The sequence below is a fragment of the Pectinophora gossypiella genome, chromosome 11, assembly GCF_024362695.1.
Source record: "Pectinophora gossypiella chromosome 11, ilPecGoss1.1, whole genome shotgun sequence".
Classification (NCBI taxonomy): domain Eukaryota; kingdom Metazoa; phylum Arthropoda; class Insecta; order Lepidoptera; family Gelechiidae; genus Pectinophora; species Pectinophora gossypiella.
This window is the reverse complement of record NC_065414.1, coordinates 10,542,185-10,567,350: the sequence shown is the minus strand read 5'-3', so window position 1 is coordinate 10,567,350 and position 25,166 is coordinate 10,542,185. Positions and strand designations below refer to the sequence as shown.

At 36.8% G+C, this 25,166-nt stretch overlaps 1 protein-coding gene across 1 annotated transcript in view; it reads right to left on the bottom strand.

The window, feature by feature from the left end:
* LOC126370620 (actin-binding Rho-activating protein-like) overlaps positions 1-25,166 on the bottom strand; it is a 62,437-nt gene that overhangs the window by 9,294 nt on the left and 27,977 nt on the right. Inside the window, exon 3 of the mRNA XM_050015585.1 lies at positions 22,342-22,519. Within this exon, the coding sequence (XP_049871542.1) occupies positions 22,342-22,519 (178 nt within the window). The remainder of the gene's footprint in view (positions 1-22,341; positions 22,520-25,166) is intronic.

Genomic DNA, 25,166 nt, shown 5'->3' with positions numbered 1-25,166 from the left:
GGTCGGCTCGCGACGTGGAATGCCGTGACGTCATGTCTTGGCATATGACTGGAAACGCCGTATGAGATATCGCTTTGTTTCTTTGTCAGGGCCGCTTGAATCAATCTGTTGAATAAGTTGGTACATACCTACACATGCAGACATAAAAAGTTGGGATGGGCGATTCATTGCAGAGTTCCAAGTGGCTACTCCTTATACTTGACGGATGATGGATAGACGACATTATGGTGACAGGTTATCAGTGCACCGGCACTGTCCAAATAGACCATTATTTTCTTAATTTTTTTTTCGAAATTTTCAGTGAAGCTCAAAATCATATTCTCGATTTCAAAAGCTTTGTAAATGTATCTTTAAAAAATGCATTAATATTTCAAATTGAATTTGAAGAATTTAATAAAGCTACAAATAGCACGAAATTCTGATATAATTTGACTTATCACTGTTTACTTATATGAAATGTTTTTAAATTTTATTTCATATTTGACTAAAACTGCGCCGTTTCAGAAATTTACTAAAGTATTAAAATCATCTCTAAATAAACAACAATAAAACAGTCCCGTCATTAAAACAAGCGAGTACTTATTGAAAGAATGCATAATAGACAAATACAGTATATTATTTGATTTCAATATTAACAAGATTAAACTTCGCTCCTTGAGGGACTTTACAGGCCACGTTCCAGTAAATATACGTATAGATGGCGTTGTACAGAGTCGCATTCGTTTACTCTCTTATTTTATGGAAACAAGATATATGCATTATGCATCTTTTATCTTTCTTTTTGGATATAAATTATGACCCTTTTTATTACATACAGGCACAACACACCTTCCATCCATTAGTATCACTACATAGTATAAAACAAAGTCGCTTTTTCTGTCCCTATATCCCTATGTACGCTTAAATCTTTAAAACAACGCAACGGATTTTGATGCGGTTTTTTTTAATAGATAGAGTGATTCAAGAAAAAGGTTTATATGTATAACTAGATGTCGCGTGGTTCGCTCGCAGCAAGCTGCTCGCGTGTCTTGTTTTCCCGCCATTTTTTTACCGCGATAAAATTTGACCAAGACTTAAATAGGTGTCGTGAAATCAAAAAAGTTCTAGGTGCTATAGTTTTGCCAGGCCGTAGAGTGACCTCTGATGCGGAGCAGTTTTCCAAGATGACGTTCCGATCACACCCCAATACATCATTTTTACCTCGTGAGACATTTTCTGGAAAAACAAAAATTTCTATGGCGGCCATCTTGTTTTTCGGCCATTTTGTTTTTTTTTCACTGGCGATAAAATTTGACCAAGACTTTAATAGGCTTCGTGAAAACAAAAAAGTTCCAGGTGCGATAGTTTTGCCAGGCCGTAGGGTGTCTCCCTGATGCGGAGCAGTTTTTCAAGATCGAGAAATATTTCCATACTCTACAAGACGTTCCGATTACAACCCTATACATTATTTTTACCCCAGAGGCATTTTGAGGAAAAACGAAAAATTTGTATGGCGGCCATCTTGTTTTTCCGCCATTTTGATTTTTTTTCACTCACGATAGAATTTGACTAAGATTTAAATAGGTTTTGTGAAAAAATAATCGTTCCAGGTGCGATAGTTTTACCAGGCCGTAGGGTGTCTCCCTGATGCGGAGCAGTTTTTCAAGATCGAGAAAAATTTCCATAGTCAACGGGATGTTCCGATTACAACCCTATAGACATTTCTTACCAACGAGACATTTTCTGGAAAAACAAAACTTTGTATGGCGGCCATCTTGTTTTTCCGCCATTTTGTTTTTTTTTCACCGACAATAGAATTTGACCAAGATTTAAATAGATTTTGCGTTAAAAAAATTGATCCAGGTATAATAGTTGCGCCAGACTGTAGGGTGTCTCCCTGATGCGGAGCAGTTTTCCAAGATCTGGAAGTTTTCCCATACTCACCGGGAGGTCCCGATCACTTTTCTCATACATTATTTTTACCCCCCGACGCTCCTTCTGGGAGAACAATTATGTCAGTGAGTACATGGGTTTGTAGCTATATATAATATAACTAGATTTCGCGTGGTTCGCTCGCAGCAAGCTGCTCGCGTGTCTTGTTTTCCCGCCATTTTTTTACCGCGATAGAATTTGACCAAGACTTGAATAGGTCTCGTGAAATCAAAAAAGTTCTAGGTGCTATAGTTTTGCCAGGCCGTAGGGTGTCTCCCTGATGCGGAGCAGTTTTCCAAGATGACGTTCCGATCACACCTCCCATACATGATTTTTACCTCCGAGACATTTTCTGGAAAAACGATATTTTGTATGGCGGCCATCTTGTTTTTCGGCCATTTTGTTTTTTTTTTCACCGGCGATAAAATTTGACTAAGATTTAAATAGGTTTCGTGAAAACAAAAAAGTTCCAGGTGCGATAGTTTCGCCAGGCCGTAGGGTGTCTCCCTGATGCGGAGCAATTCGAAGATCGAGCAGTATTTAAATACTCAACATTACGATCCGATCAAATCCCTCATACATAATTTTTACCCCTGAGGCTTTTACTGGAAAAAACAAAATTTTGTATGGCGGCCATCTTGTTTTTCCGCCATTTTGATTTTTTTTCACCGGCGATAAAATTTGACCAAGATTTAAGTAGGTTTTATGAAAAAAGAATCGTTCCAGGTGCGATAGTTGCGCCAGGCCATAGGGTGTCTCCCTGATGCTGAGCAGTTTTCCAAGATCTGGAAGTTTTCTCATACTCAACAATACGTTCCGATTACAACCCCATACACAATTTTTACCCCCGAGGCATTTTCGGGAAAAACGAAAATTTTGTATGGCGGCCATCTTGTTTTTCCGCCATTTTGGTTTTTTTTCACCGGGGATTGGATTTGACCAAGATTTAAATATGTTTCGCGAAAGAAAAATTGCTCTAGGTTTTATAGTTTTGCCAGGCCGTAGGGTGTCTCCCTGATGCGGAGCAGTTTTTCAAGATCAAGCAGTATTGAAATACTCAACATGACGATCCGATCACATCCCTATACATCATTTTTACCCTCGAGGCATTTTCAGGAAAAACGAAAATTTTGTATGGCGGCCATCTTGTTTTTCCGCCATTTTGGTTTTTTTTCACCAGGGATTGGATTTGACCAAGATTTAAATATGTTTCGCGAAAGAAAAATTGCTCCAGGTTTTATAGTTTTGCCAGGCCGTAGGGTGTCTCCCTGATGCGGAGCAGTTTTTTAAGATCAAGAAAAATTTCCATAGTCAACGGGATGTTCCGATTACAACCCCATACGCAGTTTTTACCTTCGAGACATTTTCTGGAAAAACAAAATTTTGTATGGCGGCCATCTTGTTTTTCCGCCATTTTGATTTTTTTTCACCGGCGATAAAATTTGACCAAGATTTAAGTAGGTTTTATGAAAAAAGAATCGTTCCAGGTGCGATAGTTGCGCCAGGCCATAGGGTGTCTCCCTGATGCTGAGCAGTTTTCCAAGATCTGGAAGTTTTCTCATACTCAACAATACGTTCCGATTACAACCCCATACACAATTTTTACCCCCGAGGCATTTTCGGGAAAAACGAAAATTTTGTATGGCGGCCATCTTGTTTTTCCGCCATTTTGGTTTTTTTTCACCGGGGATTGGATTTGACCAAGATTTAAATATGTTTCGCGAAAGAAAAATTGCTCTAGGTTTTATAGTTTTGCCAGGCCGTAGGGTGTCTCCCTGATGCGGAGCAGTTTTTCAAGATCAAGCAGTATTGAAATACTCAACATGACGATCCGATCACATCCCTATACATCATTTTTACCCTCGAGGCATTTTCAGGAAAAACGAAAATTTTGTATGGCGGCCATCTTGTTTTTCCGCCATTTTGGTTTTTTTTCACCAGGGATTGGATTTGACCAAGATTTAAATATGTTTCGCGAAAGAAAAATTGCTCCAGGTTTTATAGTTTTGCCAGGCCGTAGGGTGTCTCCCTGATGCGGAGCAGTTTTTTAAGATCAAGAAAAATTTCCATAGTCAACGGGATGTTCCGATTACAACCCCATACGCAGTTTTTACCTTCGAGACATTTTCTGGAAAAACAAAATTTTGTATGGCGGCCATCTTGTTTTTCCGCCATTTTGATTTTTTTTTACTGGCCATAGGATTTGACTAAGAATTAAATAGGTATTGTGAAAAAAGAATCGATCCAGGTGCGATAGTTTTGCCAGGCCGTAGGGTGTCTCCCTGATGCGGAGCAGTTTTCCAGGATCTGGAAGTTTTCCCATACTCACCGGGAGGTCCCGATCACTTTTCTCATACATTATTTTTACCCCCCGACGCTCCTTCTGGGAGAACAATTATGTCAGTGAGTCAGTCAGTACATGGGTTTGTAGCTATATATAATATAACTAGATGTCGCGTGGTTCGCTCGCAGCAAGCTGCTCGCGTGTCTTGTTTTCCCGCCATTTTTTTACCGCGATAGAATTTGAACAAGACTTGAATAGGTCTCGTGAAATCAAAAAAGTTCTAGGTGCTATAGTTTTGCCAGGCCGTAGGGTGTCTCCCTGATGCGGAGCAGTTTTCCAAGATGACGATCCGATCACACCCCTATACATCGTTTTTACACCCGAGACATTTTCTGGAAAAACAAAAATTTGTATGGCGGCCATCTTGTTTTTCGGCCATTTTGTTTTTTTTTTACCAGCGATAAAATTTGACCAAGATTTTATTAGGTTTGGTGAAAAAAGAATCGTTCCAGGTGCCATAGTTTTGCCAGGCCGTAGGGTGTCTCCCTGATGCGGAGCAGCTATCGAAAACCCAGATGTATTTTCACACTTGACATGACGTTCCGATCACATTCCTATACATCATTTTTACCCCCGAGGCATTTTCAGGAAAAACGAAAAATTTGTATGGCGGCCATCTTGTTTTTCCGCCATTTTGATTTTTTTTCACTCACGATAAAATTTGACCAAGTTTTAAATAGGTTTTGTGAAAAAAGAATCGATCCAGGTGCGATAGTTTTGACAGGCCATAGGGTGCCGCCCGGATGCGGAGCAGCTTTCCAAGATCGAGAAGTATATCCATACTCAACAAGACGTTCTGATTACATCCCCATACATATTTTATACCCCCAAGGCATTTTCAGGAAAAACAAAAATTTTGTATGGCGGCCATCTTGTTTTTCCGCCATTTTGATTTTTTTTCACTCACGATAGAATTTGACCAAGATTTAAATAGGTTCTGTGAAAAAATAATCGTTCCAGGTGCCATAGTTTCGCCAGGCCGTGGGGTGTCTCTCTGATGAGGAGCAGTTTTTGAAGGTTGAGTAGTATTTAAATTCTCAACATGATCTTCTTATTACGTCCCCATACATCGTTTTTACCTTCGAGACATTTTCTGGAAAAATATTTTTTTGTATGGCGGCCATGTTGTTTTTCCGCCATTTTGTTTTTTTTTCACACACAATAGAATTTGACCAAGATTTAAATAGGTTTTGTGAAAAAATAATTGTTCCAGGTGCGATAGTTTCGCCAGACTGTTGGGTGTCTCCCTGATGCGGAGCAGTTTTTCAAGATCTGGAAGTTTTCCCATACTCACCGGGAGGTCCCGATCACACCCCCCATACATCATTTTTACCCCCCGACACTCCTTCTGGGAGAACAATTATGTCAGTGAGTGAGTGAGTGAGTCAGTCAGTCAGTCAGTGGGTTTGTAGCTATATATAATATAATAACTAGATGTCGCGTGGTTCGCTCGCAGCAAGCTGCTCGCGTGTCTTGTTTTCCCGCCACTTTTTTACCGCGATAAAATTTGACCAAGATTTCAATAGGTCTCGTGAAATCAAAAAAGTTCTAGGTGCTATAGTTTTGCCAGGCCGTAGGGTGTCTCCCTGATGCGGAGCAGTTTTCCAAGATGACGTTCCGATCACACCCCTATACATCATTTTTACACCCGAGACATTTTCTGTAAAAACAAAAATTTATATGGCGGCCATCTTGTTTTATGGCCATTTTGTTTTTTTTTTTTTCACCGGCGATAAAATTTGACTAAGATTTTAATAGGTTTGGTGGAAAAAAAATGTTCCAAGTGCGATAGTTTTGCCACGCCTTAGGGTGTCTCCCTGATGCGGAGCAGTTAGTTCTCGAAAACCTGGAAGTATACCCGTACTCTACATGACGTTCCGATCACATCCCTGTACATAATTTTTACCTTCGAGGCATTTTCGGGAAAAACGAAAATTTTGTATGGCGGCCATCTTGTTTTTCCGCCATTTTGTTTTTTTTTTCACCGGCGAAAAAATTTGACCAGGATTTAAATAGGTATCGTGAAAACAAAAAAGTCCTAGGTGCGATAGTTTTCCCAGGCCGTAGGGTGTCTCCCTGACGCGGAGCAGATTTTAAAGATCGAGAAGTACTTCCATACTCAACATGACATTCCGATTACAACCCCATGCACAGTTTTTACCAACGAGACATTTTCTGGAAAAACAAAATTTTGTATGGCGGCCATCTTGTTTTTCCGCCATTTTGTTTATTTTTCACCCACAATAGAATTTGACTAAGATTTTAATAGGTTTTGTGAAAAAAAAAATCGTTCCAGGGGCGATAGTTTTTCCAGGCCGTGGGGTGTCTCCCTGATGCGGAGCAGTTTTCCAAGATCTGGAAGTTTTCCCATACTCACCGGGAGGTCCCGATCACACCCCCCATACATCATTTTCACCCCCCGACGCTCCTTCTGGGAGAACAACCCTGTCAGTGAGTCAGTGAGTCAGTCAGTCAGTCAATAGGTACATGGGTTTGTAGCTATATATAATATAATAACTAGATGTCGCGTGGTTCGCTCGCAGCAAGCTGCTCGCGTGTCCTGTTTTAGTTCGAAGCTTTGTATGGCGGCCATCTTGTTTTCCCGCCATTTTTTTACCGCCATAGAATTTGACCAAGACTTGAATAGGTCTCGTGAAATCAAAAAAGTTCTAGGTGCTATAGTTTTGCCAGGCCGTAGGGTGACCCCTGATGCGGAGCAGTTTTCCAAGATGACGTTCCGATCACACCCCAATACAACATTTTTACCTCTGAGACATTTTCTGGAAAAACAAAAATTTGTATGGCGGCCATCTTGTTTTTCGGCCATTTTGTTTTTTTTTTTCACTGGCGATAAAATTCGACCAAGACTTTTATAGGCTTCGTGAAAACAAAAAAGTTCTAGGTGCGATAGTTTCGCCAGGCTGTAGGGTGTCTCTCTGATGCGGAGCAGCTTTTGAAGATCGAAAAGTATTTCCATACTCAACATGATGTTTCGATCACATTCCTCATACATCATTTTTACCCCCGAGGCATTTTCGGGAAAAACGAAACTTTGTATGGCGGCCATCTTGTTTTTCGGCCATTTTGTTTTTTTTTCTCCGGCGATAAAATTTGACCACGATTTAAAAAGGCCTCGTGAAAAAAGAATCGTTCCAGGTGCGATAGTTTCGCCAGACCGTAGGGTGTCTCCCTGATGCGGAGCAGATTTCAAAGATCGAGAAGTACTTCCATACTCAACATGACATTTCGATTACACCCCCATACATTGTTTTTACCTCTAAGACATTTTTCTGAAAAAACAAAATTTTGTATGGCGGCCATCTTGTTTTTCCGCCATTTTGATTTTTTTTCACCATTGGTTGAATTTGACCAAGATTTAAATAGACTTCGTGAAAACAAAAAAGTTCCAGGTGCGATAGGTTAGCCAGGCCGTAGGGTGTCTCCCTGATGCGGAGCAGATTTTCAAGATCGAGCAGTATTTTCATACTCAACATGACCTTTTAATTACGCTCCCATACACAGTTTTTACCAGCGAAACATTTTCTGGAAAAACAAGCTTTTGTATGGCGGCCATCTTGTTTTTCCGCCATTTTGTTTTATTTTCACCGACAATAGAATTTGACCAAGATTTAAATAGGTTTTGCGAAAAAAAAATTGATCCAGGTATAATAGTTGCGCCAGACTGTAGGGTGTCTCCCTGACGCGGAGCAGTTTTCCATGATCTGGAAGTTTTCCCATACTCACCGGAAGATTTGAATCACATCCCCCATACATCATTTTTACCCCCCGACGCTCCTTCTGGGAGAACAACCCTGTCAGTGAGTCAGTGAGTCAGTACATGGGTTTGTAGCTTTATATAATATAATAATATAATAACATCCATTAAATAGTGGAGAAATACTATTATTTTTGAGGTTTTTAATGTGATGTCGTAAATAATTTCATTTTTTCCTCAGCATTGAACCCGAGCGAAGCCGGGCGGGTCGCTAGTCCTGAATAAAATGAAGAGAAGCAACATCATTCTATATTACATCTGATCCAGACATCAAGGAACAATTTTGTTTCTATATATGCCTCTGCACTGACATTATATTTTTGAATAATTTTGTACAAGAGCAATGAAAAAGTAGGTAAATATCACGTTCAATCTGTACAATGTCATTTATTTATTTATTTATTTATTTAAAGGGATAGTAACAGCTTATCAATATAAGAATTACAAATGGTAAAAAACATGTTGCAAGCCAATTACAACTATCCACGGTTTACATTTTGTATGATTGAAGCAATATAGGTACGCATACATAGATACTTAAAGAGGAATTTCATTCTAAAGACTACAACAGAGTAACTAATAGGACCTAGATATAACAAAAGAGGAGGAGAAAAAATTTAAAACAAATATAAACTTAACTAAAAGTACCGATACCAAAATAAACACATTATCAAAACATTAATAATTAAGACACATTATATGTATATAATTTATAAACATAATTATAATAAGTAATAGATAGATAGCTCTTAAATACGTTACACTTATTAAATACGTTATATATATATTCATATACACATACACACATACATATATATATACATACAGATATATGTACATATTTACCCACATACATACATACACACATACACGATAATAATCACTATACTTACCTACATATTTATTACTGGTATTATAGATAATTCATTCATATAGTCATTCATATAGATAGTCATTTGCGTGTTCTTTGGGGAACGTAAAAAATAAAGTCTCTCATTGAAAAAGTAATAGTTTTTGTGCCACCCACAAGACCTCTGTTTACTTTTGTTTCAGTTTATCATTTAATAAATTAACTTTCAATTATAGAAAAACGACCTTGACATTATTTTATATATGGCTTCTGCTGTAATCCGGTAATGTGCAAAATGGCGCAAAAGTTATATAAAAAAAGCTTCCTCTTTTAAAACAAGAACATTCCCTTGGGATGTATCGTTACCGGAAATGTTCCCAAAATGTGAAATCCGAAATGTATCGCCTCCTGTTAACGAAATCTTCATCTTTGTCTTTGTCTTTGTTAATGTTAACTTATCAACACGTGTATTCGTCTCTTAAAGCCCAAGCACTAAAGCCCAATCGTTTATCGATTTTTTTGGTAAAAATTCGACTTGATTACTTTTTTTTACATGTGACTTCGACCGATAGAACTACCGGCAAATATTGTTTTACTGTACCTAGTGATATTTCTCTAGAAACCAAAAATAAAATAAACACGCGCGCGCACGCGCACACGCACGCGCACTGGCACACTCGCACGCACTTACACTTATAACAAAGAGGATAATCCACAAATTACTCTAGAGAGTTTGTGTTTTGATAACGTATGTATTATAAATTATAATATATTCTTATAATGGATCTCGTGTTTAAGGGGATTACTGTTATTTTACTATCTCGTCAAACTCATATTTCAATTAGTTGCTATCTATCTATCGTGTGAGTTGTGAGGTGAATTACCAACCTCATCAACCCTGGTGTCAGGGTTATTATTGAGCCGCCAAAGGCCCCTAAAACGGCTCATGTAACGAGTACTTACTTACATCAGTAAGTAGTAACCGGAACCAACGGCTTAACGTGCCTTCCGAAGCACGGATCATCTTACTTTTTGGACAATCAGGTGATCAGTTTGTAGTGTCCTAACCAAACTAGGGATCACAAAGTAATTTTTGTGATATGTCCCCACCGGGATTCGAGCCCAGGACCTCCGGATTGTGAGCACAACGCTCAACCACTAGACCACGGAGGCCGTTAATTAATTGCTGAATTGCTAAAACTTAAATTGTACATATATCGTGTTAAATATTTTTTGTAATTGGGGAAATGAAAACAATGCCTGTGTTCTTTACAACACGATAGATTATTGAATAGATCACCATGTAATGGTTGATCACATGTAAACATAGTACAGGGGGGTTAAAATGGACACATCGAAGCAATGTTGCAATTTGACATTTGCGCATATTAAAGTAAGTGCGCAATGCAAACAAATGTCTGTTGATGAATTGCTTCGATGTGGCAATTTTAGCCCCCCAGTTCATCATAAAGCTAAGTTGTCTTCTGATTACTTGTGGCGCTCCTCATCCGAATGAGAGATACGGGCGTGTGTTTGTATGTATGTAGTGGTGTTAATTCCTGTAAACACCATCTAATTTTCAGTTACATCTGTCATTTTCGTATCAGCCGAAAGGGAAAAGGACGGGTAATCGACAAGCATTAAATTTATGGAACACACGTCAATTTTATGCACAAATCTAAAACAACCCTATGAAAAATTGCATTGGCTAATAACCCACAGAATTATGTTGACAGCACACGTCAAACGGTTTGCATACCAGTGAGATAACGTTTTGATTCGCCCGGGTTATTCATTCATTTACTCATTCTTCCTAAAATTAAGAGCTGTGAATCATCCGTCCCTTTCCTTTTCGGCGGGTATAACTTAAAATAAAATTAGGAGGTATCTGCAGGAATCGGTGCCAGTGTGGAACTATGATAAAGAACAAAAGTAAAATGTACCTAAGTATACAAAAACAAAGTTATATTTAGTTGGAACTTGAAACAGAGATATTTTCTACGCGTCGGTATTAACTAGTGCCAAAAGTTTATTGTTAGAAGCAAACAAAAGAAATTGTCGCGGTATTGTTTAGAGATGTGGTTGACAGTCGGTTAACTATCCGAAATAAAAGCTTATGTGTACCAGTGCATAAGTTTCGATATCACTAAAGGCGCTGGTTTCACGATCCGGAGGCCCCGGGTTCGAATTCCGGTGGGTACATATCACAAAAATCACTTTGTGATCCCTAGTTTGGTTAGGACATTACAGGCTGATCACCTCACGATAAGAAGAAGACGAATGACTTACGTTACGATATGTAAGAATAATAATATAATCAAAATATTCTTAGGCCTCTTGCAGTTTCTCGTAGCTAGAGCTATTCTTTTCCATATGGGAAACTATTTTTTCACGAATACATAATATAAAAATTCGCTATCAACATTAAGAAAAAATGTGTGATGCTCCCTGGCCGGACCACTATTTAGTACGCAATTGCGAATGAACTCAATACGCGCTACATAATGTCTACTTTCATCTGCATACCAAGAAAAAAATAGTACGGCAAAGAGTTAAAAGAAAAATGATATTATTTGTGGTGCGGCCAGAGAGCAATGCTCCCCAGCCGGACCACTGTGAATCTCAGAAATTACGTTATGTAGTCAAGCAATGAGGGTATGAAAAAATAGACCTAAAATTCTACTCCTTACGTTTTTACTCTGATCCTCGAATCTTGTCTAGATTAGAGTCAATTAAAAGTTGAATGTGGTCCGGCTGTAGAGGATTCTCTGCAGCCAACAAATTTTATGGTACAAAGCTTACCAGATTTATTTATGCATTGAAATAAAAGTATAACATTTCTACTTTCTACTGACGTCACTTTTTTGGAATAAAACCTAACATTCATTTAATTATGATCAAAAGTAAGGTGTCCGGCCAATGAGTATCTGATTTAAAAACATATTTTTCAGTTTATGAGACGATAAACATGTTTCACGTGTATTATCTGAATCTAAACAAAACATTTTACAATAAAGGTCTCACTACAACCCTTAGAAAGCCTTAGTTTTACTTAAAATAACAATTAATAATGTTAGGATACAAACATGTTCTAAACGCCTGACAAAATATTAATAGCTTTGCATTTTTATTTCGAAGCTTCCGATATCTGTTCGTCTGTCTGTATAACTGTCTGTTACCGGCCTCTGCAGACCAAACGGTGAGTGCTAGGAGACTAAACTTACAGAATAAGTGTTATGGTAACCGCTCTCATGGCAAAAGTAAAATTTTCGAATGTATCTATAAAAATTAGCTGATGCTCGCGGTTTTGCCCGCGTAGACTCACATTTGACTGGTTTTTCTCTTTGTAGCTTACGTAGAACGTTTCTGGCTACACATATCAATCGAAATACAAATCGTGAGACTAGAATAAGCGGGGCAAAAAGGAAAGATGGTCATCATCACAACAGTGAATAAAGAGGAAGAGGATGTATAACTAGCGCCGCTATTGGAAAAATATCGTTATTTACAACAGCAATAGTGCTGTTGTAAATAACGCTAGTGCTGTTGTATATTACATACTTAGACATTAGATAGATTTTTTATAAATACATTCAAAAATTTTACTTTTGCCATGAGAGCGGTTACCATAACACTTATTCTGTAAGTTTAGTCTCCTAGCACTCACCGTTTGGTCTGCAGAGGCCGGTAACAGACAGTTATACAGACAGACGAACAGATATCGGAAGCTTCGAAATAAAAATGCAAAGCTATTAATATTTTGTCAGGCGTTTAGAACATGTTTGTATCCTAACATTATTAATTGTTATTTTAAGTAAAACTAAGGCTTTCTAAGGGTTGTAGTGAGACCTTTATTGTAAAATGTTTTGTTTAGATTCAGATAATACACGTGAAACATGTTTATCGTCTCATAAACTGAAAAATATGTTTTTAAATCAGATACTCATTGGCCGGACACCTTACTTTTGATCATAATTAAATGAATGTTAGGTTTTATTCCAAAAAAGTGACGTCAGTAGAAAGTAGAAATGTTATACTTTTATTTCAATGCATAAATAAATCTGGTAAGCTTTGTACCATAAAATTTGTTGGCTGCAGAGAATCCTCTACAGCCGGACCACATTCAACTTTTAATTGACTCTAATCTAGACAAGATTCGAGGATCAGAGTAAAAACGTAAGGAGTAGAATTTTAGGTCTATTTTTTCATACCCTCATTGCTTGACTACATAACGTAATTTCTGAGATTCACAGTGGTCCGGCTGGGGAGCATTGCTCTCTGGCCGCACCACAAATAATATCATTTTTCTTTTAACTCTTTGCCGTACTATTTTTTTCTTGGTATGCAGATGAAAGTAGACATTATGTAGCGCGTATTGAGTTCATTCGCAATTGCGTACTAAATAGTGGTCCGGCCAGGGAGCATCACACGAAAAAATTGCACTTGTTGATATTGACCCGTAAGCGTGACTGCTACCCGGTGAATAATAATTTTTATATAAGAAAGTAATTTTACAATTAAATTTGATGATAAAATAAACAAATATATGCAGTTGAATTTGACAATGGAATACCGAAGGCCCCGCAAAATTCTTAACATTTTCTAAAAACACCAAAAAGCAGTGGATGTTTTCATAAATACCTACCTAATTATTTAAAGCATTATCACTTAAGGGTGCTCCTTTATCTGCGAGCATTTGCCTGCAAGCATTTTAGGTACATCACACACTGTGAATGTTGCGCACAGGCTGTGCTCAGCCGCAAATAATCGCTTCAAGCCCGATACACCTTTTTCGAGATATGTGCCCGCATCTCGTACGGTTCCAGTGATGTGTCTTCCCTGGGAATTTTCCCACTTTGGCAGTAAAAAGGAGTAAATATTTTTGGTAAAAGAACTTAAAGAGTAAAAAGCACCAAACCGAAAGAAAAAGAGCCTTACTATTAAATACTTTTTACAAAAATAATATTTCCACTTTGGGAACATTCCCGGAAAGCGGTAGCACATGCCTCGCTACCAATATGAAGGTATACACATAGCGAGGCATGCGACGCATTAGAAGCACATGTATCACAATGTTTGTATCACCTTAAGGCGATTGCTCGCTGATGAACTAGCACCCTTAAACAAGTTTAATAAGAAATAATTCAATTTCCCCTATTAGCCTCTGTAATAATTCATGCCTACTTAAAAGGACAATGCCCAAGTGACTATGGCCCTTAGTACCGGTATGAAACTTATTGTATCACAAAGTTTTGTGGCTGGATTGAAATTATGGCTTGAGGACTTTTTACTTAAATTGTGAAAGCAAATTATTTATTATTTTCAAAATAACTAATTACCCGTTGTTATAAGGTTTTGATAATGAACATTATATAAAAGTTGTGAGATATAAAAAATAAGCAAATTTTGTTCTTATTTAGACGCGAAAGTCGGCTCCAAGCGTGTATCACAACTTAGTCACAGTAAAATATATTTGTATAATATGTAATTTAATACTATTTTATTCTTGCTGGAAACGAAATTGCAAACTGACTCTGAATTTATGTTACTACTTACTACACTCACGTGCAAAAAAGTATCACACTTTTGAAATTATAATAACTTTTTATGATTAAACTTTCGACATAAAAAGGACCCGCGAAAGAGAAATACAGACGCAAAAATGGGTTAGGGGTACTAATCTGAAGCCGCCATTATCCAGAACCACAAAAGTACTTTAAATGCATTTCTCGTTTGAAGAGAAAAAAAACAAACATATTTTATAATATATGATCAAAATCTTTGCTTGCCCCACTCAAGATGCTTCTGATTTTGAATGATATAAAAAAGCTACCGCTCTTCCTTCTCTTTCTAATCCTTTTATCCCTTGTTGCGTTGTAAGGCTCGAATAACTAATTGCCACTCATCGCAATCTTTTGCAGCTTCCGTAGCTTGCTCCTAGAGTTTTTTTTATTTCCTGTCAACCGAGCGTCGGCAGGTGTGTTTGGGCTACCCCCTTTTGCATTATTCACGCGCAGGTCAGACAAAGTAAAACCCTTCATTGACACCACTACTGTGTATTTTCGCACACGCAATTGACGCTAATAATACTAGTTTACTTCCAAACAGACATGTTATACAATTGTATTGCAAAATGTCGACCTTGTGACATAAGCGCTAGGGTATTAATAGAAAACAATGAATCAACAGTTTTATGTTCGGAAACCGTAATTAGTCAGGTGTACTAGCATTTTTGGCACGGTGGATTTATGAGGTTATCTTTCATTTCCTGTTTTTCCCTTTTCTATCATCCTCTCTGTCCAAATTATGTTTATCCGATTTTTTCCGATTTACATAGTCTGAGGTTGTAGGTTCAGTTTTGTACGGAAGCGACTGCTAATCTGATCTTCCAACCTGAAGGAATAGCCAGCGCGGCTTCGTATAAGACATATTAACACTTTCAAGGACATAACGTCTAATGACGTTCCGATCCCAAGATGTCATATTACCTATTATAAACCATCAATGACCCATCTCTGTCCGTGAAAGGGTGAATATATCTAAGTCGGAACCAAAACGGCTGAATTACTTCGATAGTGCCTATATTAGAAATGTTGGGACCCTCGCTGTTTACGTTTCGGCTACAATAAAAATCAGAAATCAGAATCATTTATTCAACGTAATTATCATGGATAAACTTGTTGAAGGTCAATGTAACATTTTTGAATTTACGTCATTTCGCAAGGTGTTATGGCTGAGGAGAAGAAATGACAAGAAACTGCAACAGCAACACATCTTTTAAAAACCAATGAGGATATACATTACAAGTTATTTAATAACTAGAGGAACACATTCAATACCAGACATTTTTATCATTTAGGTAGTCATTAATCTTATAATAAGCTTTTTTACATAAAGTAAGCTTCACGTGAGCTTTAAATTTATTTTCTGACAAATTTAAAATATTATCTGGTATTTTATTGTAAAAACGTATACATAACCCTAAAAAAGATGAATTTAATTTACTTAATCTAGAATTTTGAATAGCAATTTTATGTTTATTTCTTGTATTGTAAGTATGCCTTTCACAGTTTCTCGGAAGGAGAGATAAGTTTTTACGTACATACATAATGTTTTCATATATATATTGACTTGCGATCGTCAGTATATTTATTTCTTTAAACAGCTCCCTCAAAGAGTCCCGACAACGCAGCTTATAAATAGCGCGAACTGCTCTTTTTTGAATGATGAAAATAGTTTCTACATCAGCGGCTCGACCCCACAGCAAAATACCGTAAGACATTATGCTGTGGAAGTAGCTGAAGTAGACAAGTCTAGCAGTGGGTACATCTGTGAGTTGTCGGATCCTTCTGACGGCATATGCTGCTGAACTTAGCTTGCCCGCTAGTGATACAATATGTGGGCCCCATTGAAGTTTTGAATCTACAGTAATTCCTAAGAAAACTGTGTGTTCAACAAAATCTAGTTTCTCGTCGTTAATTTTAATGTTATTATTTACTTTCTTTACGTTTGGTAGAACAAATTTAATACACTTCGTTTTCTTAGCATTTAGAACTAGGTTATTTACTGTAAACCAACTTAGAACCTGCGACACAGCGCTGTTTGCTTCGTCAAATTCCTCTAACTTTCTGTCGATTTTAAATATAAGAGAAGTGTCATCCGCGAACAGCACAATGTCAGCTTGGTTCTGTACTACATAAGGTAAATCATTTATGTACACTAAAAAAAGAAACGGACCCAAAATGGATCCTTGAGGAACTCCCATTTGAACATGAGAGCCCGAAGAAGCTGTACTATTGATTTGTACCTTTTGTATCCTACCACCTAGATATGAATTTAACAAACTGAGAGCTCCATTATTTAGTCCATAGTGCCTCAATTCCAAAAGCAAGGTCTCGTGATCCACGCAGTCGAACGCCTTAGACAAGTCACAGAATACTCCTACGGCATTCTGCGACTTCTCCCAAGCATCGAAAATGTGTCGAACAAATGTCACACTCGCGTCTGTTGTAGACCGACCCTTAGTGAAACCAAACTGCTGGCTGTGGAGTAAGTTATTTAAATTAAAATGACATAGCAGTTGGTCGAGAATAATTTTCTCGAAAATTTTACTAAGTACTGGTAGAATAGAAACCGGTCTATAATTCGTGGGGTCTGATTTTGTGCCCGATTTAAAAAGAGGTATAACTTTACTGATTTTCATTAAATTTGGAAAAGTGCCATTTTCAACACTCATATTAAAAATGTAAGCTAGATATGGTGCTAAGATATCAATAACAGAGCTCATCAATTTGACAGACAATCCCCATAAATCTTTCGAGGTTTTAAGTTTCAGCTGTTTGAATACTTTAACAATACTACTCGGATCAACGCGTTTAAAATCAAATAATTTAGTGCAAGCAGTAACATTACTTTTTAATAATATATCAGCTTGAACAGGAGAGGACCTGAGAGATTCTGTAGTTTTTACAGGGATGTTCGTGAAGAATTTATCAAAAACTTCAGCTACATCTTTATCTTGTTTTACTAACCCAGTGCCCGATTCTATATTGTATTCTAATTCACGCGGTTTAGAAGCCTTTGTTTCACTATTTATTACTTGCCAAACTGCCTTTATTTTATTATCCGCGGTCTTTATTTTACTACTAATATGCATCTGTTTGGCTGTATAACACACTCTTCGAAATATTTTAGAATAATTTTTGACGTAGCTTTTGAAACTATCAGCGTGTGTATACGTTTTTTCCTCATATAAAGAATAAAGAGTATTTCTACTTTTGCGAATGCCTACGGTAGCCCAGTCACTGAACTTGAATGATTGACTGTTGGTAACTACCTTTTGAGGAAAATTATTTTCAAATTCTTTATGGATAATAGTGAAGAAATCCCTGTAAAAATCGTCAGGATTGTCTGTATCAAAGTTTGGACAAGGTAAGTTACTAATAAGACTATTTCGATATTTCTCTATCCGATTATCAGTGATGGGTCGAGTACTAAATTTAATTTTTTGCACATTTTTAAGTACTGGAAAACTAACCAACTGTCCACTGTGATCAGACTTAAAACAGTTAAGGGTACTGTTATCTTGGAAATCACAATTGCAAAAAATGTTATCTAAACATGAGGCAGTTGTTTCTGTAATTCTAGTTGGCTCCATAAATATATTAACAAGGTTAAAAGATGTAAACAAACTTAGAAATCTAGTTGTAATTGAATCTACTTCATATAAATCAACGTTAAAATCTCCACACACTATAATGGATTTATTACTTTTGGATATGACCTTCAGTACATTTTCCATCACTGATTCAAAAACTGTGAAGTTAGCACAGTATGGGGGTCTGTATACGGCCACAACAATATGTTTCTCTGTTTCTATACATGAAATCTCCATAGTGCCCTCTATCGAAAGTCCAGTAATATCTTTGCGTTCTTTATATTTTAAACTATTTCTGATAAAAATAAGGGAGCCACCACGTATTTTGATCTTTCGACAGAAAGCGCTAGCCAAATGATAATTTTCAAAACCGAATAACAATTCATAATCCTTAAACCAATGCTCAGTAATACATAAAATGTCAATAAAAAATGTCTCTAAAAATAATTCTATGTCCAATTCTTTGCCAGAGAAGCCTTGAATATTTTGGTGAACTAGTTTTAATATTCCAAGCTTCTCTTTTGTCTTATTGTCTAGTTTAAAGATGAAGTACCATTCGTGGTACATGGCTGACTACCGTCAAAAAAAGGTTTTGTACTGTAGAAGACAGTACAGTCAATAAGTTTACTGCCTGGTCTGGCAGAAATGTCTGTATAGATGGCGTAAGTATAGCTACAGTATTCGGTGATCGCAATTATTATTTTTATCATAGATAAACTAAGCTAACTGAGCTCTACACCTTTTTGCTACAACTTGAAGGTCTAGAAAACCTACAAACAATAAAACATAATATTTTAAACCCTTCCCATTTTCTTCAAATTTACTCTGGGTTTGAAGTTATTGACAACTTTTTATTTAAATTTTCTTTTTATTACTTATTATTAGAAAGTAAGTTAGATTTTAAAAGATTTGTTTACGTTTATTTGTTGTTGTAACAGAAATACAGAAACTTAGTAAATACTTTTGTATATTGCGATATTGTTGCGAGTCGATGGCAATCGACACTAATTTTTTGCTGACCAATTTTTGGCCACGCTTACGGCATAATACAATAATTTAAAGAAAATACATTATTTTATCTCCTGTGGCACAAATAAAATGATGCCTTAGAAATAACGGTAAACGATAAAAAACTACATTATTTACGTTTTACACTGAATGTGCTACACATACGCCATCTAGGTAACGGATAGGAACTAGACTAGGGCCCCTACACTCTTAAGTCGTAAGACCAAATGATCTTTAAAATCCAAACCACATTCTATAACTATTGTGTCTGGAAATCTCGGTCTTACGAGGATAATACGTCACAAGATGAAGCTCAACCCCATGACATTTCATTTCATTTCAACCCCATGAACCCCGGTGTCAGGGTTATTATTGAGCCGCCATAGGCCCCTGACATAACTTATGTAACGACTACGTACTTACATCAGTAAAAAAAGGAAAAAGTAAACAGAAAAATAATAATAAAAAGTAAACAGACAATCCTACCAATATAAACATAATACATTATGGTATGTAATTACATATTCCATGTTCATTCAAAGGATTATTTAATGAGCTTTCTCACGACACGAGTTTTTCAGAAGAAAACCAAATTGGTAGACAGCGGACAAGGACATTGAAAACAACCACAGAAAAAGCAATCTGACACCCGAGGACAGTGCGGCGAGTGCTACTCATAAGATAATTATAACTACGTATAAAAACCTCTGCAGTCCCTTACAACTTATATCGTTTCTCTCAATTCGCACATCGATGCGATATCCAATTGCATTATGGGGAAGGTGCCTTACAAGTGCCAAAATTAAAAAAAAATATTGAATAGATAATTAAGGACAGCCGCATAATGGTTCAGTTAGCACTCGATTCCACTTTATTAAATGTTAAATACATCGGGGAACATAACAAAAGATTTATTTTTAAATAAATAACAAAGTTCAGTATTCGCATGGATAAACGCTTTGTGCAACTAAAATGTTTAATTACTTTCTGTAAATGAAGAAGTTAAACAATTAAATAGACCTGCTTTACTTCAGATAGAATATAAAAACATGTACATGACAAGGAGTACAAAAAATATAAGTTTAATAATTAAAATCGGGTAAATCGGAGAGCTTTCATAAAACAGATTAAAGAGAAAGTGAACGTCGTGTCTTATAAGGAAGTGAAATAATTGACCTTTGATACACAACAATGGACAATGATACACCGACAAAAGCATGGATGGCTCTTAAATTAATAATGAACTAAAATAAAAAAAAAGTATGAAACAAGAAAATAATTATAAGATATTCATTATACGTATAAATTTACTTGAAATAAGTGCTCTATTGAGCGAATTAAGAATACATTTTATTTATAGAAGCCATCTATAGAAATCCCGTACCTAAAAATAAACCACGATTACACTATCAATATATAATTTTGTTTTAAGCGTCCAAACCCCTGAAACTTGGTCTATCTTTTACTGCAATCTAAAGTCAAAAGCAGTTTCTCTAATTGTTCTAAATACCTATTATAAGTTTCTCTATTCTAAAGTAATTGAGAGGCACCTATGATGATTGCTTGTCTGTCCAACACAAGGTTATCCCAAAAGTTTGCAATAGTTTGGAAAATTGAATGTCTGCGTCACTTATTTCGGAACTAAGTCGGGGAGTTGTAAAGTTGCATCTCTCCTAACTTTTATCAATTGAAACGCGCAAAGTTTATAACAATATTTGACACGTTTAAGCGAGGCATTCGACGCTACTTGTGTGCGAGCGAAAGAAGTTAGTGACTCCTAAAATATGTAACTTTGGAGCTCAATTTGTGTATAACAAGTCTGTTAATGGCAGTTGAAAATTCCAGAAAGAGAAGTAAAAATTCCAATACATTTGAAATTTAACATAGAAGCCTGCCAACCCGTGTCAAAATATGCTTATAATTCCAAATTCCAATAAAGATACAGAGATAACTTTCATAAAGGTTACCCTTGAGTCGGAAAGGTAAAGAGGCCAACAAAACAAAATCCTTCCGCAAAGTGCAAAGTGTTTGCAAGTGTTTTCAGTTTTATATTTATAGTATGGCCGCCCGCGACTTCGTCCGCGTGGATTTCGGTTTCTGCGGCAAAAAAAAAATCCGATTTTAGAAATAATAAAATTTACGGTATAGACTCTAAATTTAATAAATTAAAAAAAATCGTATATAACACAGCCCTTATGCAGCTGGGTTTGAATCCCAGTGGGCAAATATCACAATGCTTTGTGATCCCTAGTTTAGTTAGGGCATAACAGGCTGATCACCTGATTGTCCGAAAGTAAGATGATCCGTGCCTCGGAAGGCACGTTAAGCCGTTGGTCCCGGTTACTACTTACCGATGTAAGTAAGTAGTCGTTACATGAGTCATGTCATAGGGTCGCGCGTGTGTATTAGCTTAAGTTGTATAAGTTGTTACTAACATTAGAATATAAGTTGTTTGTTACTAACATACGTATATGGATACAGTCCGAATTAAATAATTTGAATTTGAATTTGAATTATAGGTTCAATAGTAACCCTGACATCAAGGTTGATGAGGTTGGTAATCCACCTCTCAACCTACACGAGAAAAGAAGACACAGCCCCAATCATAGGCGTAGCTTTTTTGTAGGACGATTTGAGATAAACAGTTCCATCATATGTCGTGTAACGGTTTTGTCAGCGCGCGCCTAAATTGCTCACAGATGCTAGATTTTTTCCTACTTACTTGACACTTATCGTCACATTTTTTTGACAAATCACACGATATCTTTATAAATTGTAGTCTGTATGTTATTCTGATGTATAAGCTACATTATTGTAAAGTTTCATTAAAATCCGTTCAGTAGTTTTTGCGTGAAAGAGTAAGAAACATCCAAACATCCATACTCACAAACTTTCACATTTATATTAATATTAGTAAGATAAGATTATTATTAATACCTATCAAAGAACAGAGAAGGTCGATTTTGTTTCGTTAATTTGAAATACCCGAATGCCATCCTGTGAAATTACGTGCCGAATTCTTCTGATGACGTCGTTATTAATTTGTAACTTTTTAAATTAACGAAAAAAAAATACCTTATCTTTTTTATAGTGATACTAATTAAAAAAATAAAGAAAATTGACAGAGACGTTTCAACTTAACCTAGAAGGTTAGGTTTGAATCTAATTCCGGCCAAATGATTGTCTGGTTCTTCAAACAGCAGCATCATGAGGTGTGCGTGTGCGTACGTTGCCTAATCAATGAAAGGATTCCTGTACCTGACAGTGACATTTAGTAGGCTGTATAAATTACTTACGGTAAACAATTCTCCAAAGGATATCACTCTGGTCGCGTCCGCCAGTTCTGGGGGCAAAAGACCCTTGCACGGAGCCTTTCCATATTCATTGATGATCTCACAAAGCTCTTTCATTTCTGAACACACTCTGGCCTGAGCTTCTGCCCCTCGATATTCGGTCATCGACCCAGGAACAGGTCTGCAAAAATGAAAACAATTTAAATTAAATCTGAACGTCAAATATTTGAGAAGGCCCAAAATCTTTTATGGATATAAAACCTTTTATGTAAAGCAATATTTTGAATCTAAATAGAGCTATCCACCCTAGGTGAGTAAAAAAAGACCAGCAAAAAAAATAATAAAGAAAGATAGCTACGCCTAGGTAGGTTGTTTTGTGTTCATGTCGAAAGGAAATCAGCCCCTCTAAGGTAGATAATGATGTATTGTTACTATCGTAACACCTCATTGCATGATCATATCTCATAACTAAGATAGTAAATGGCGTCACAACAGTCCCACGATTAACAAAGGTATGCAGATTACAGCTAAGGAGTTAAAGAGGACACATCAAAGCAATTCATCTAAAAAAGCAATATTACTATTTGGCCTTGGCAATTTGCAATTTTTATACATATATTATTTGCAATTTTACTATTTGACTTTTTAACCACACGGTGTCTTGTTGGTTGCAACAAATTTGCTAAAAATTAAAAGCGACAGTGAAAGAGATAAAAATATAAGAAATTGACATAACACTGTCGATTGTCATCAACGTTTGCAACTTAGCTAAAGACCCAGGTGGGGTAGTGTTTATAAATACAGGTGTGGTTGCAGTGGTATTCACCGTGAGATAGGGAACTCAATTTTATGTCATAAGGTCCTAGATGGTATAGTTTACTGAATGGGATTGGGCATTGTTGTACTGAAAATTCCAGATACTTATCGCCAAATGTTTACGAACATTTTACAAGTAATTAAGACACATAATAACGGGAACTTACTTTTTACTTAAAGCAGAGATATGAGACTCCCTTTAATCGCGGTAAGAACCCGTTATGTGTTTTAATTATGATAATAACCGCGTAAACTTAAAACAATTTTACAAGTACTTAATATTTTTTTTATATTTCTCGACTATCTCTACGCTATCTTCTAGCAGTCGGACTACAACTCAGTAGTGACTTTTGAAAGGTCATGGGAGGATAAACATCCTGAAGTGGTAGGTGCAATGGGAAATGAAATATCCTGTATTATCATTAGCTTTTTCAGATCACTAAGGCTCTGAAGTAGGATATAATTAGATATTACCTAACGCTATCTAAAAGGTTTTCCCCATAATAGATTCAGTATAGGTTACAGGTTCTTTGAAGAGAAAAAAAGTCATATAATGCGTACGAGTGCTTATCATACCTTCTTATTCTATGGTATGGGTTGTGAGGTGGATGACTAACCTCAGCAACCCTATCGTGTCTCCCACAAAAACAACATTAACTTTGAATATACATCTTATATATGTCACCGTAAAATTGTAAATAACGTTATATTATAATCTATCTCGCGAGATTGTGGACTGTCGAAAAATTGTGAACCGTATCATACTGCTTACAATTTAACGTATTATTATTCGTCAGATTATAATCTATCGAAGTGAAACTGTTAAATCACAATCTTACAATTGTCAAATTGTCAACTGTCCGACGCCTGTCCCTGATTGGTCGGCCTGTGTCCATAGAGTTAGACGGTTCTGTGTCCATAGAGTTAGGAATAAAACACAGGTGTCAGTCAAATAAAATAAATGCACATACATCTTTTGTTCATCAACCTGTAATTAAGCAGCGTGTTGGAGTAGATCGAAGGACTAGGTTTCCATAAGCGTAATTCTTCATATCAAACTCACTGAAAGATGACAGGTCCCTCACTTCCCACACACACTCACATTCTTTTTTTTGGTCCCTTACTTCTTCTCAATTCTTCTTCTCTCGTGTGGGTTGTGAGGGGGATGACCAACCTCAGCAACCCTAGTGCCCTGACATGGGTCATGTAACGACTACGTACTTACATCAGTAAGTTTTAACCGGGACTAACGCCGTAACGTAAATCACGGATCATCGCAATTTTTTGTGATATGTCTCCACAGGGATTCGAACATGGTACCTGGAGATCATGAGCCCAATGCTCAACCACTGGACTACGAAGGTCGTTGTTTATAATACCGGCCATATCATAATAGTCGACTCACTATCTTATTCATAGTCGTCAAACCAGAGACTATGTTCGATTCTCTTCAAATAAAAAGAAATATTTCTTTGGAGTTCCTTATGTGAGCTTCAATTACTTAACATATCGGACGGACTGAGTGAGTGTTGACCACAAACTCCGATACCGCACCCGCCGGCGTGGTCGACGATTTCCCTCATTCAGCGCTTATCGCTATCGATCCACTAGGGTCGATTAATTCTTTCAGACGAGCCGAGGTTCTCACGCAACAGGGTACCCTCAGGCATGTTGTCTTAAATTTTATATCGAATGAGAGCCCTCAGCGCTCCCCATTTGTCCGGTCAAGTAGTTGATGAAAGTGTGCGCATGACACACAACATTTTTCGCAAGCGCCTATCAACGGACTCAGTATGCAGTATTCGAAATATAAAATTTAAAAATGTATAGTATTGGTGAAGTTTTACGACCAATAAATTTATATTTGGTATTATATTGGAGTTGGTCTCTAGTTTACGAGTGTTGTGGCCAGAATATATTTTTGAAATATTGCTTTATAAACTCTGTTTGAAGGCAAATTAATAAAACAAAGTTGTTGTTGAGTTTTCGTAATGACATTGCATTAGTTGTTG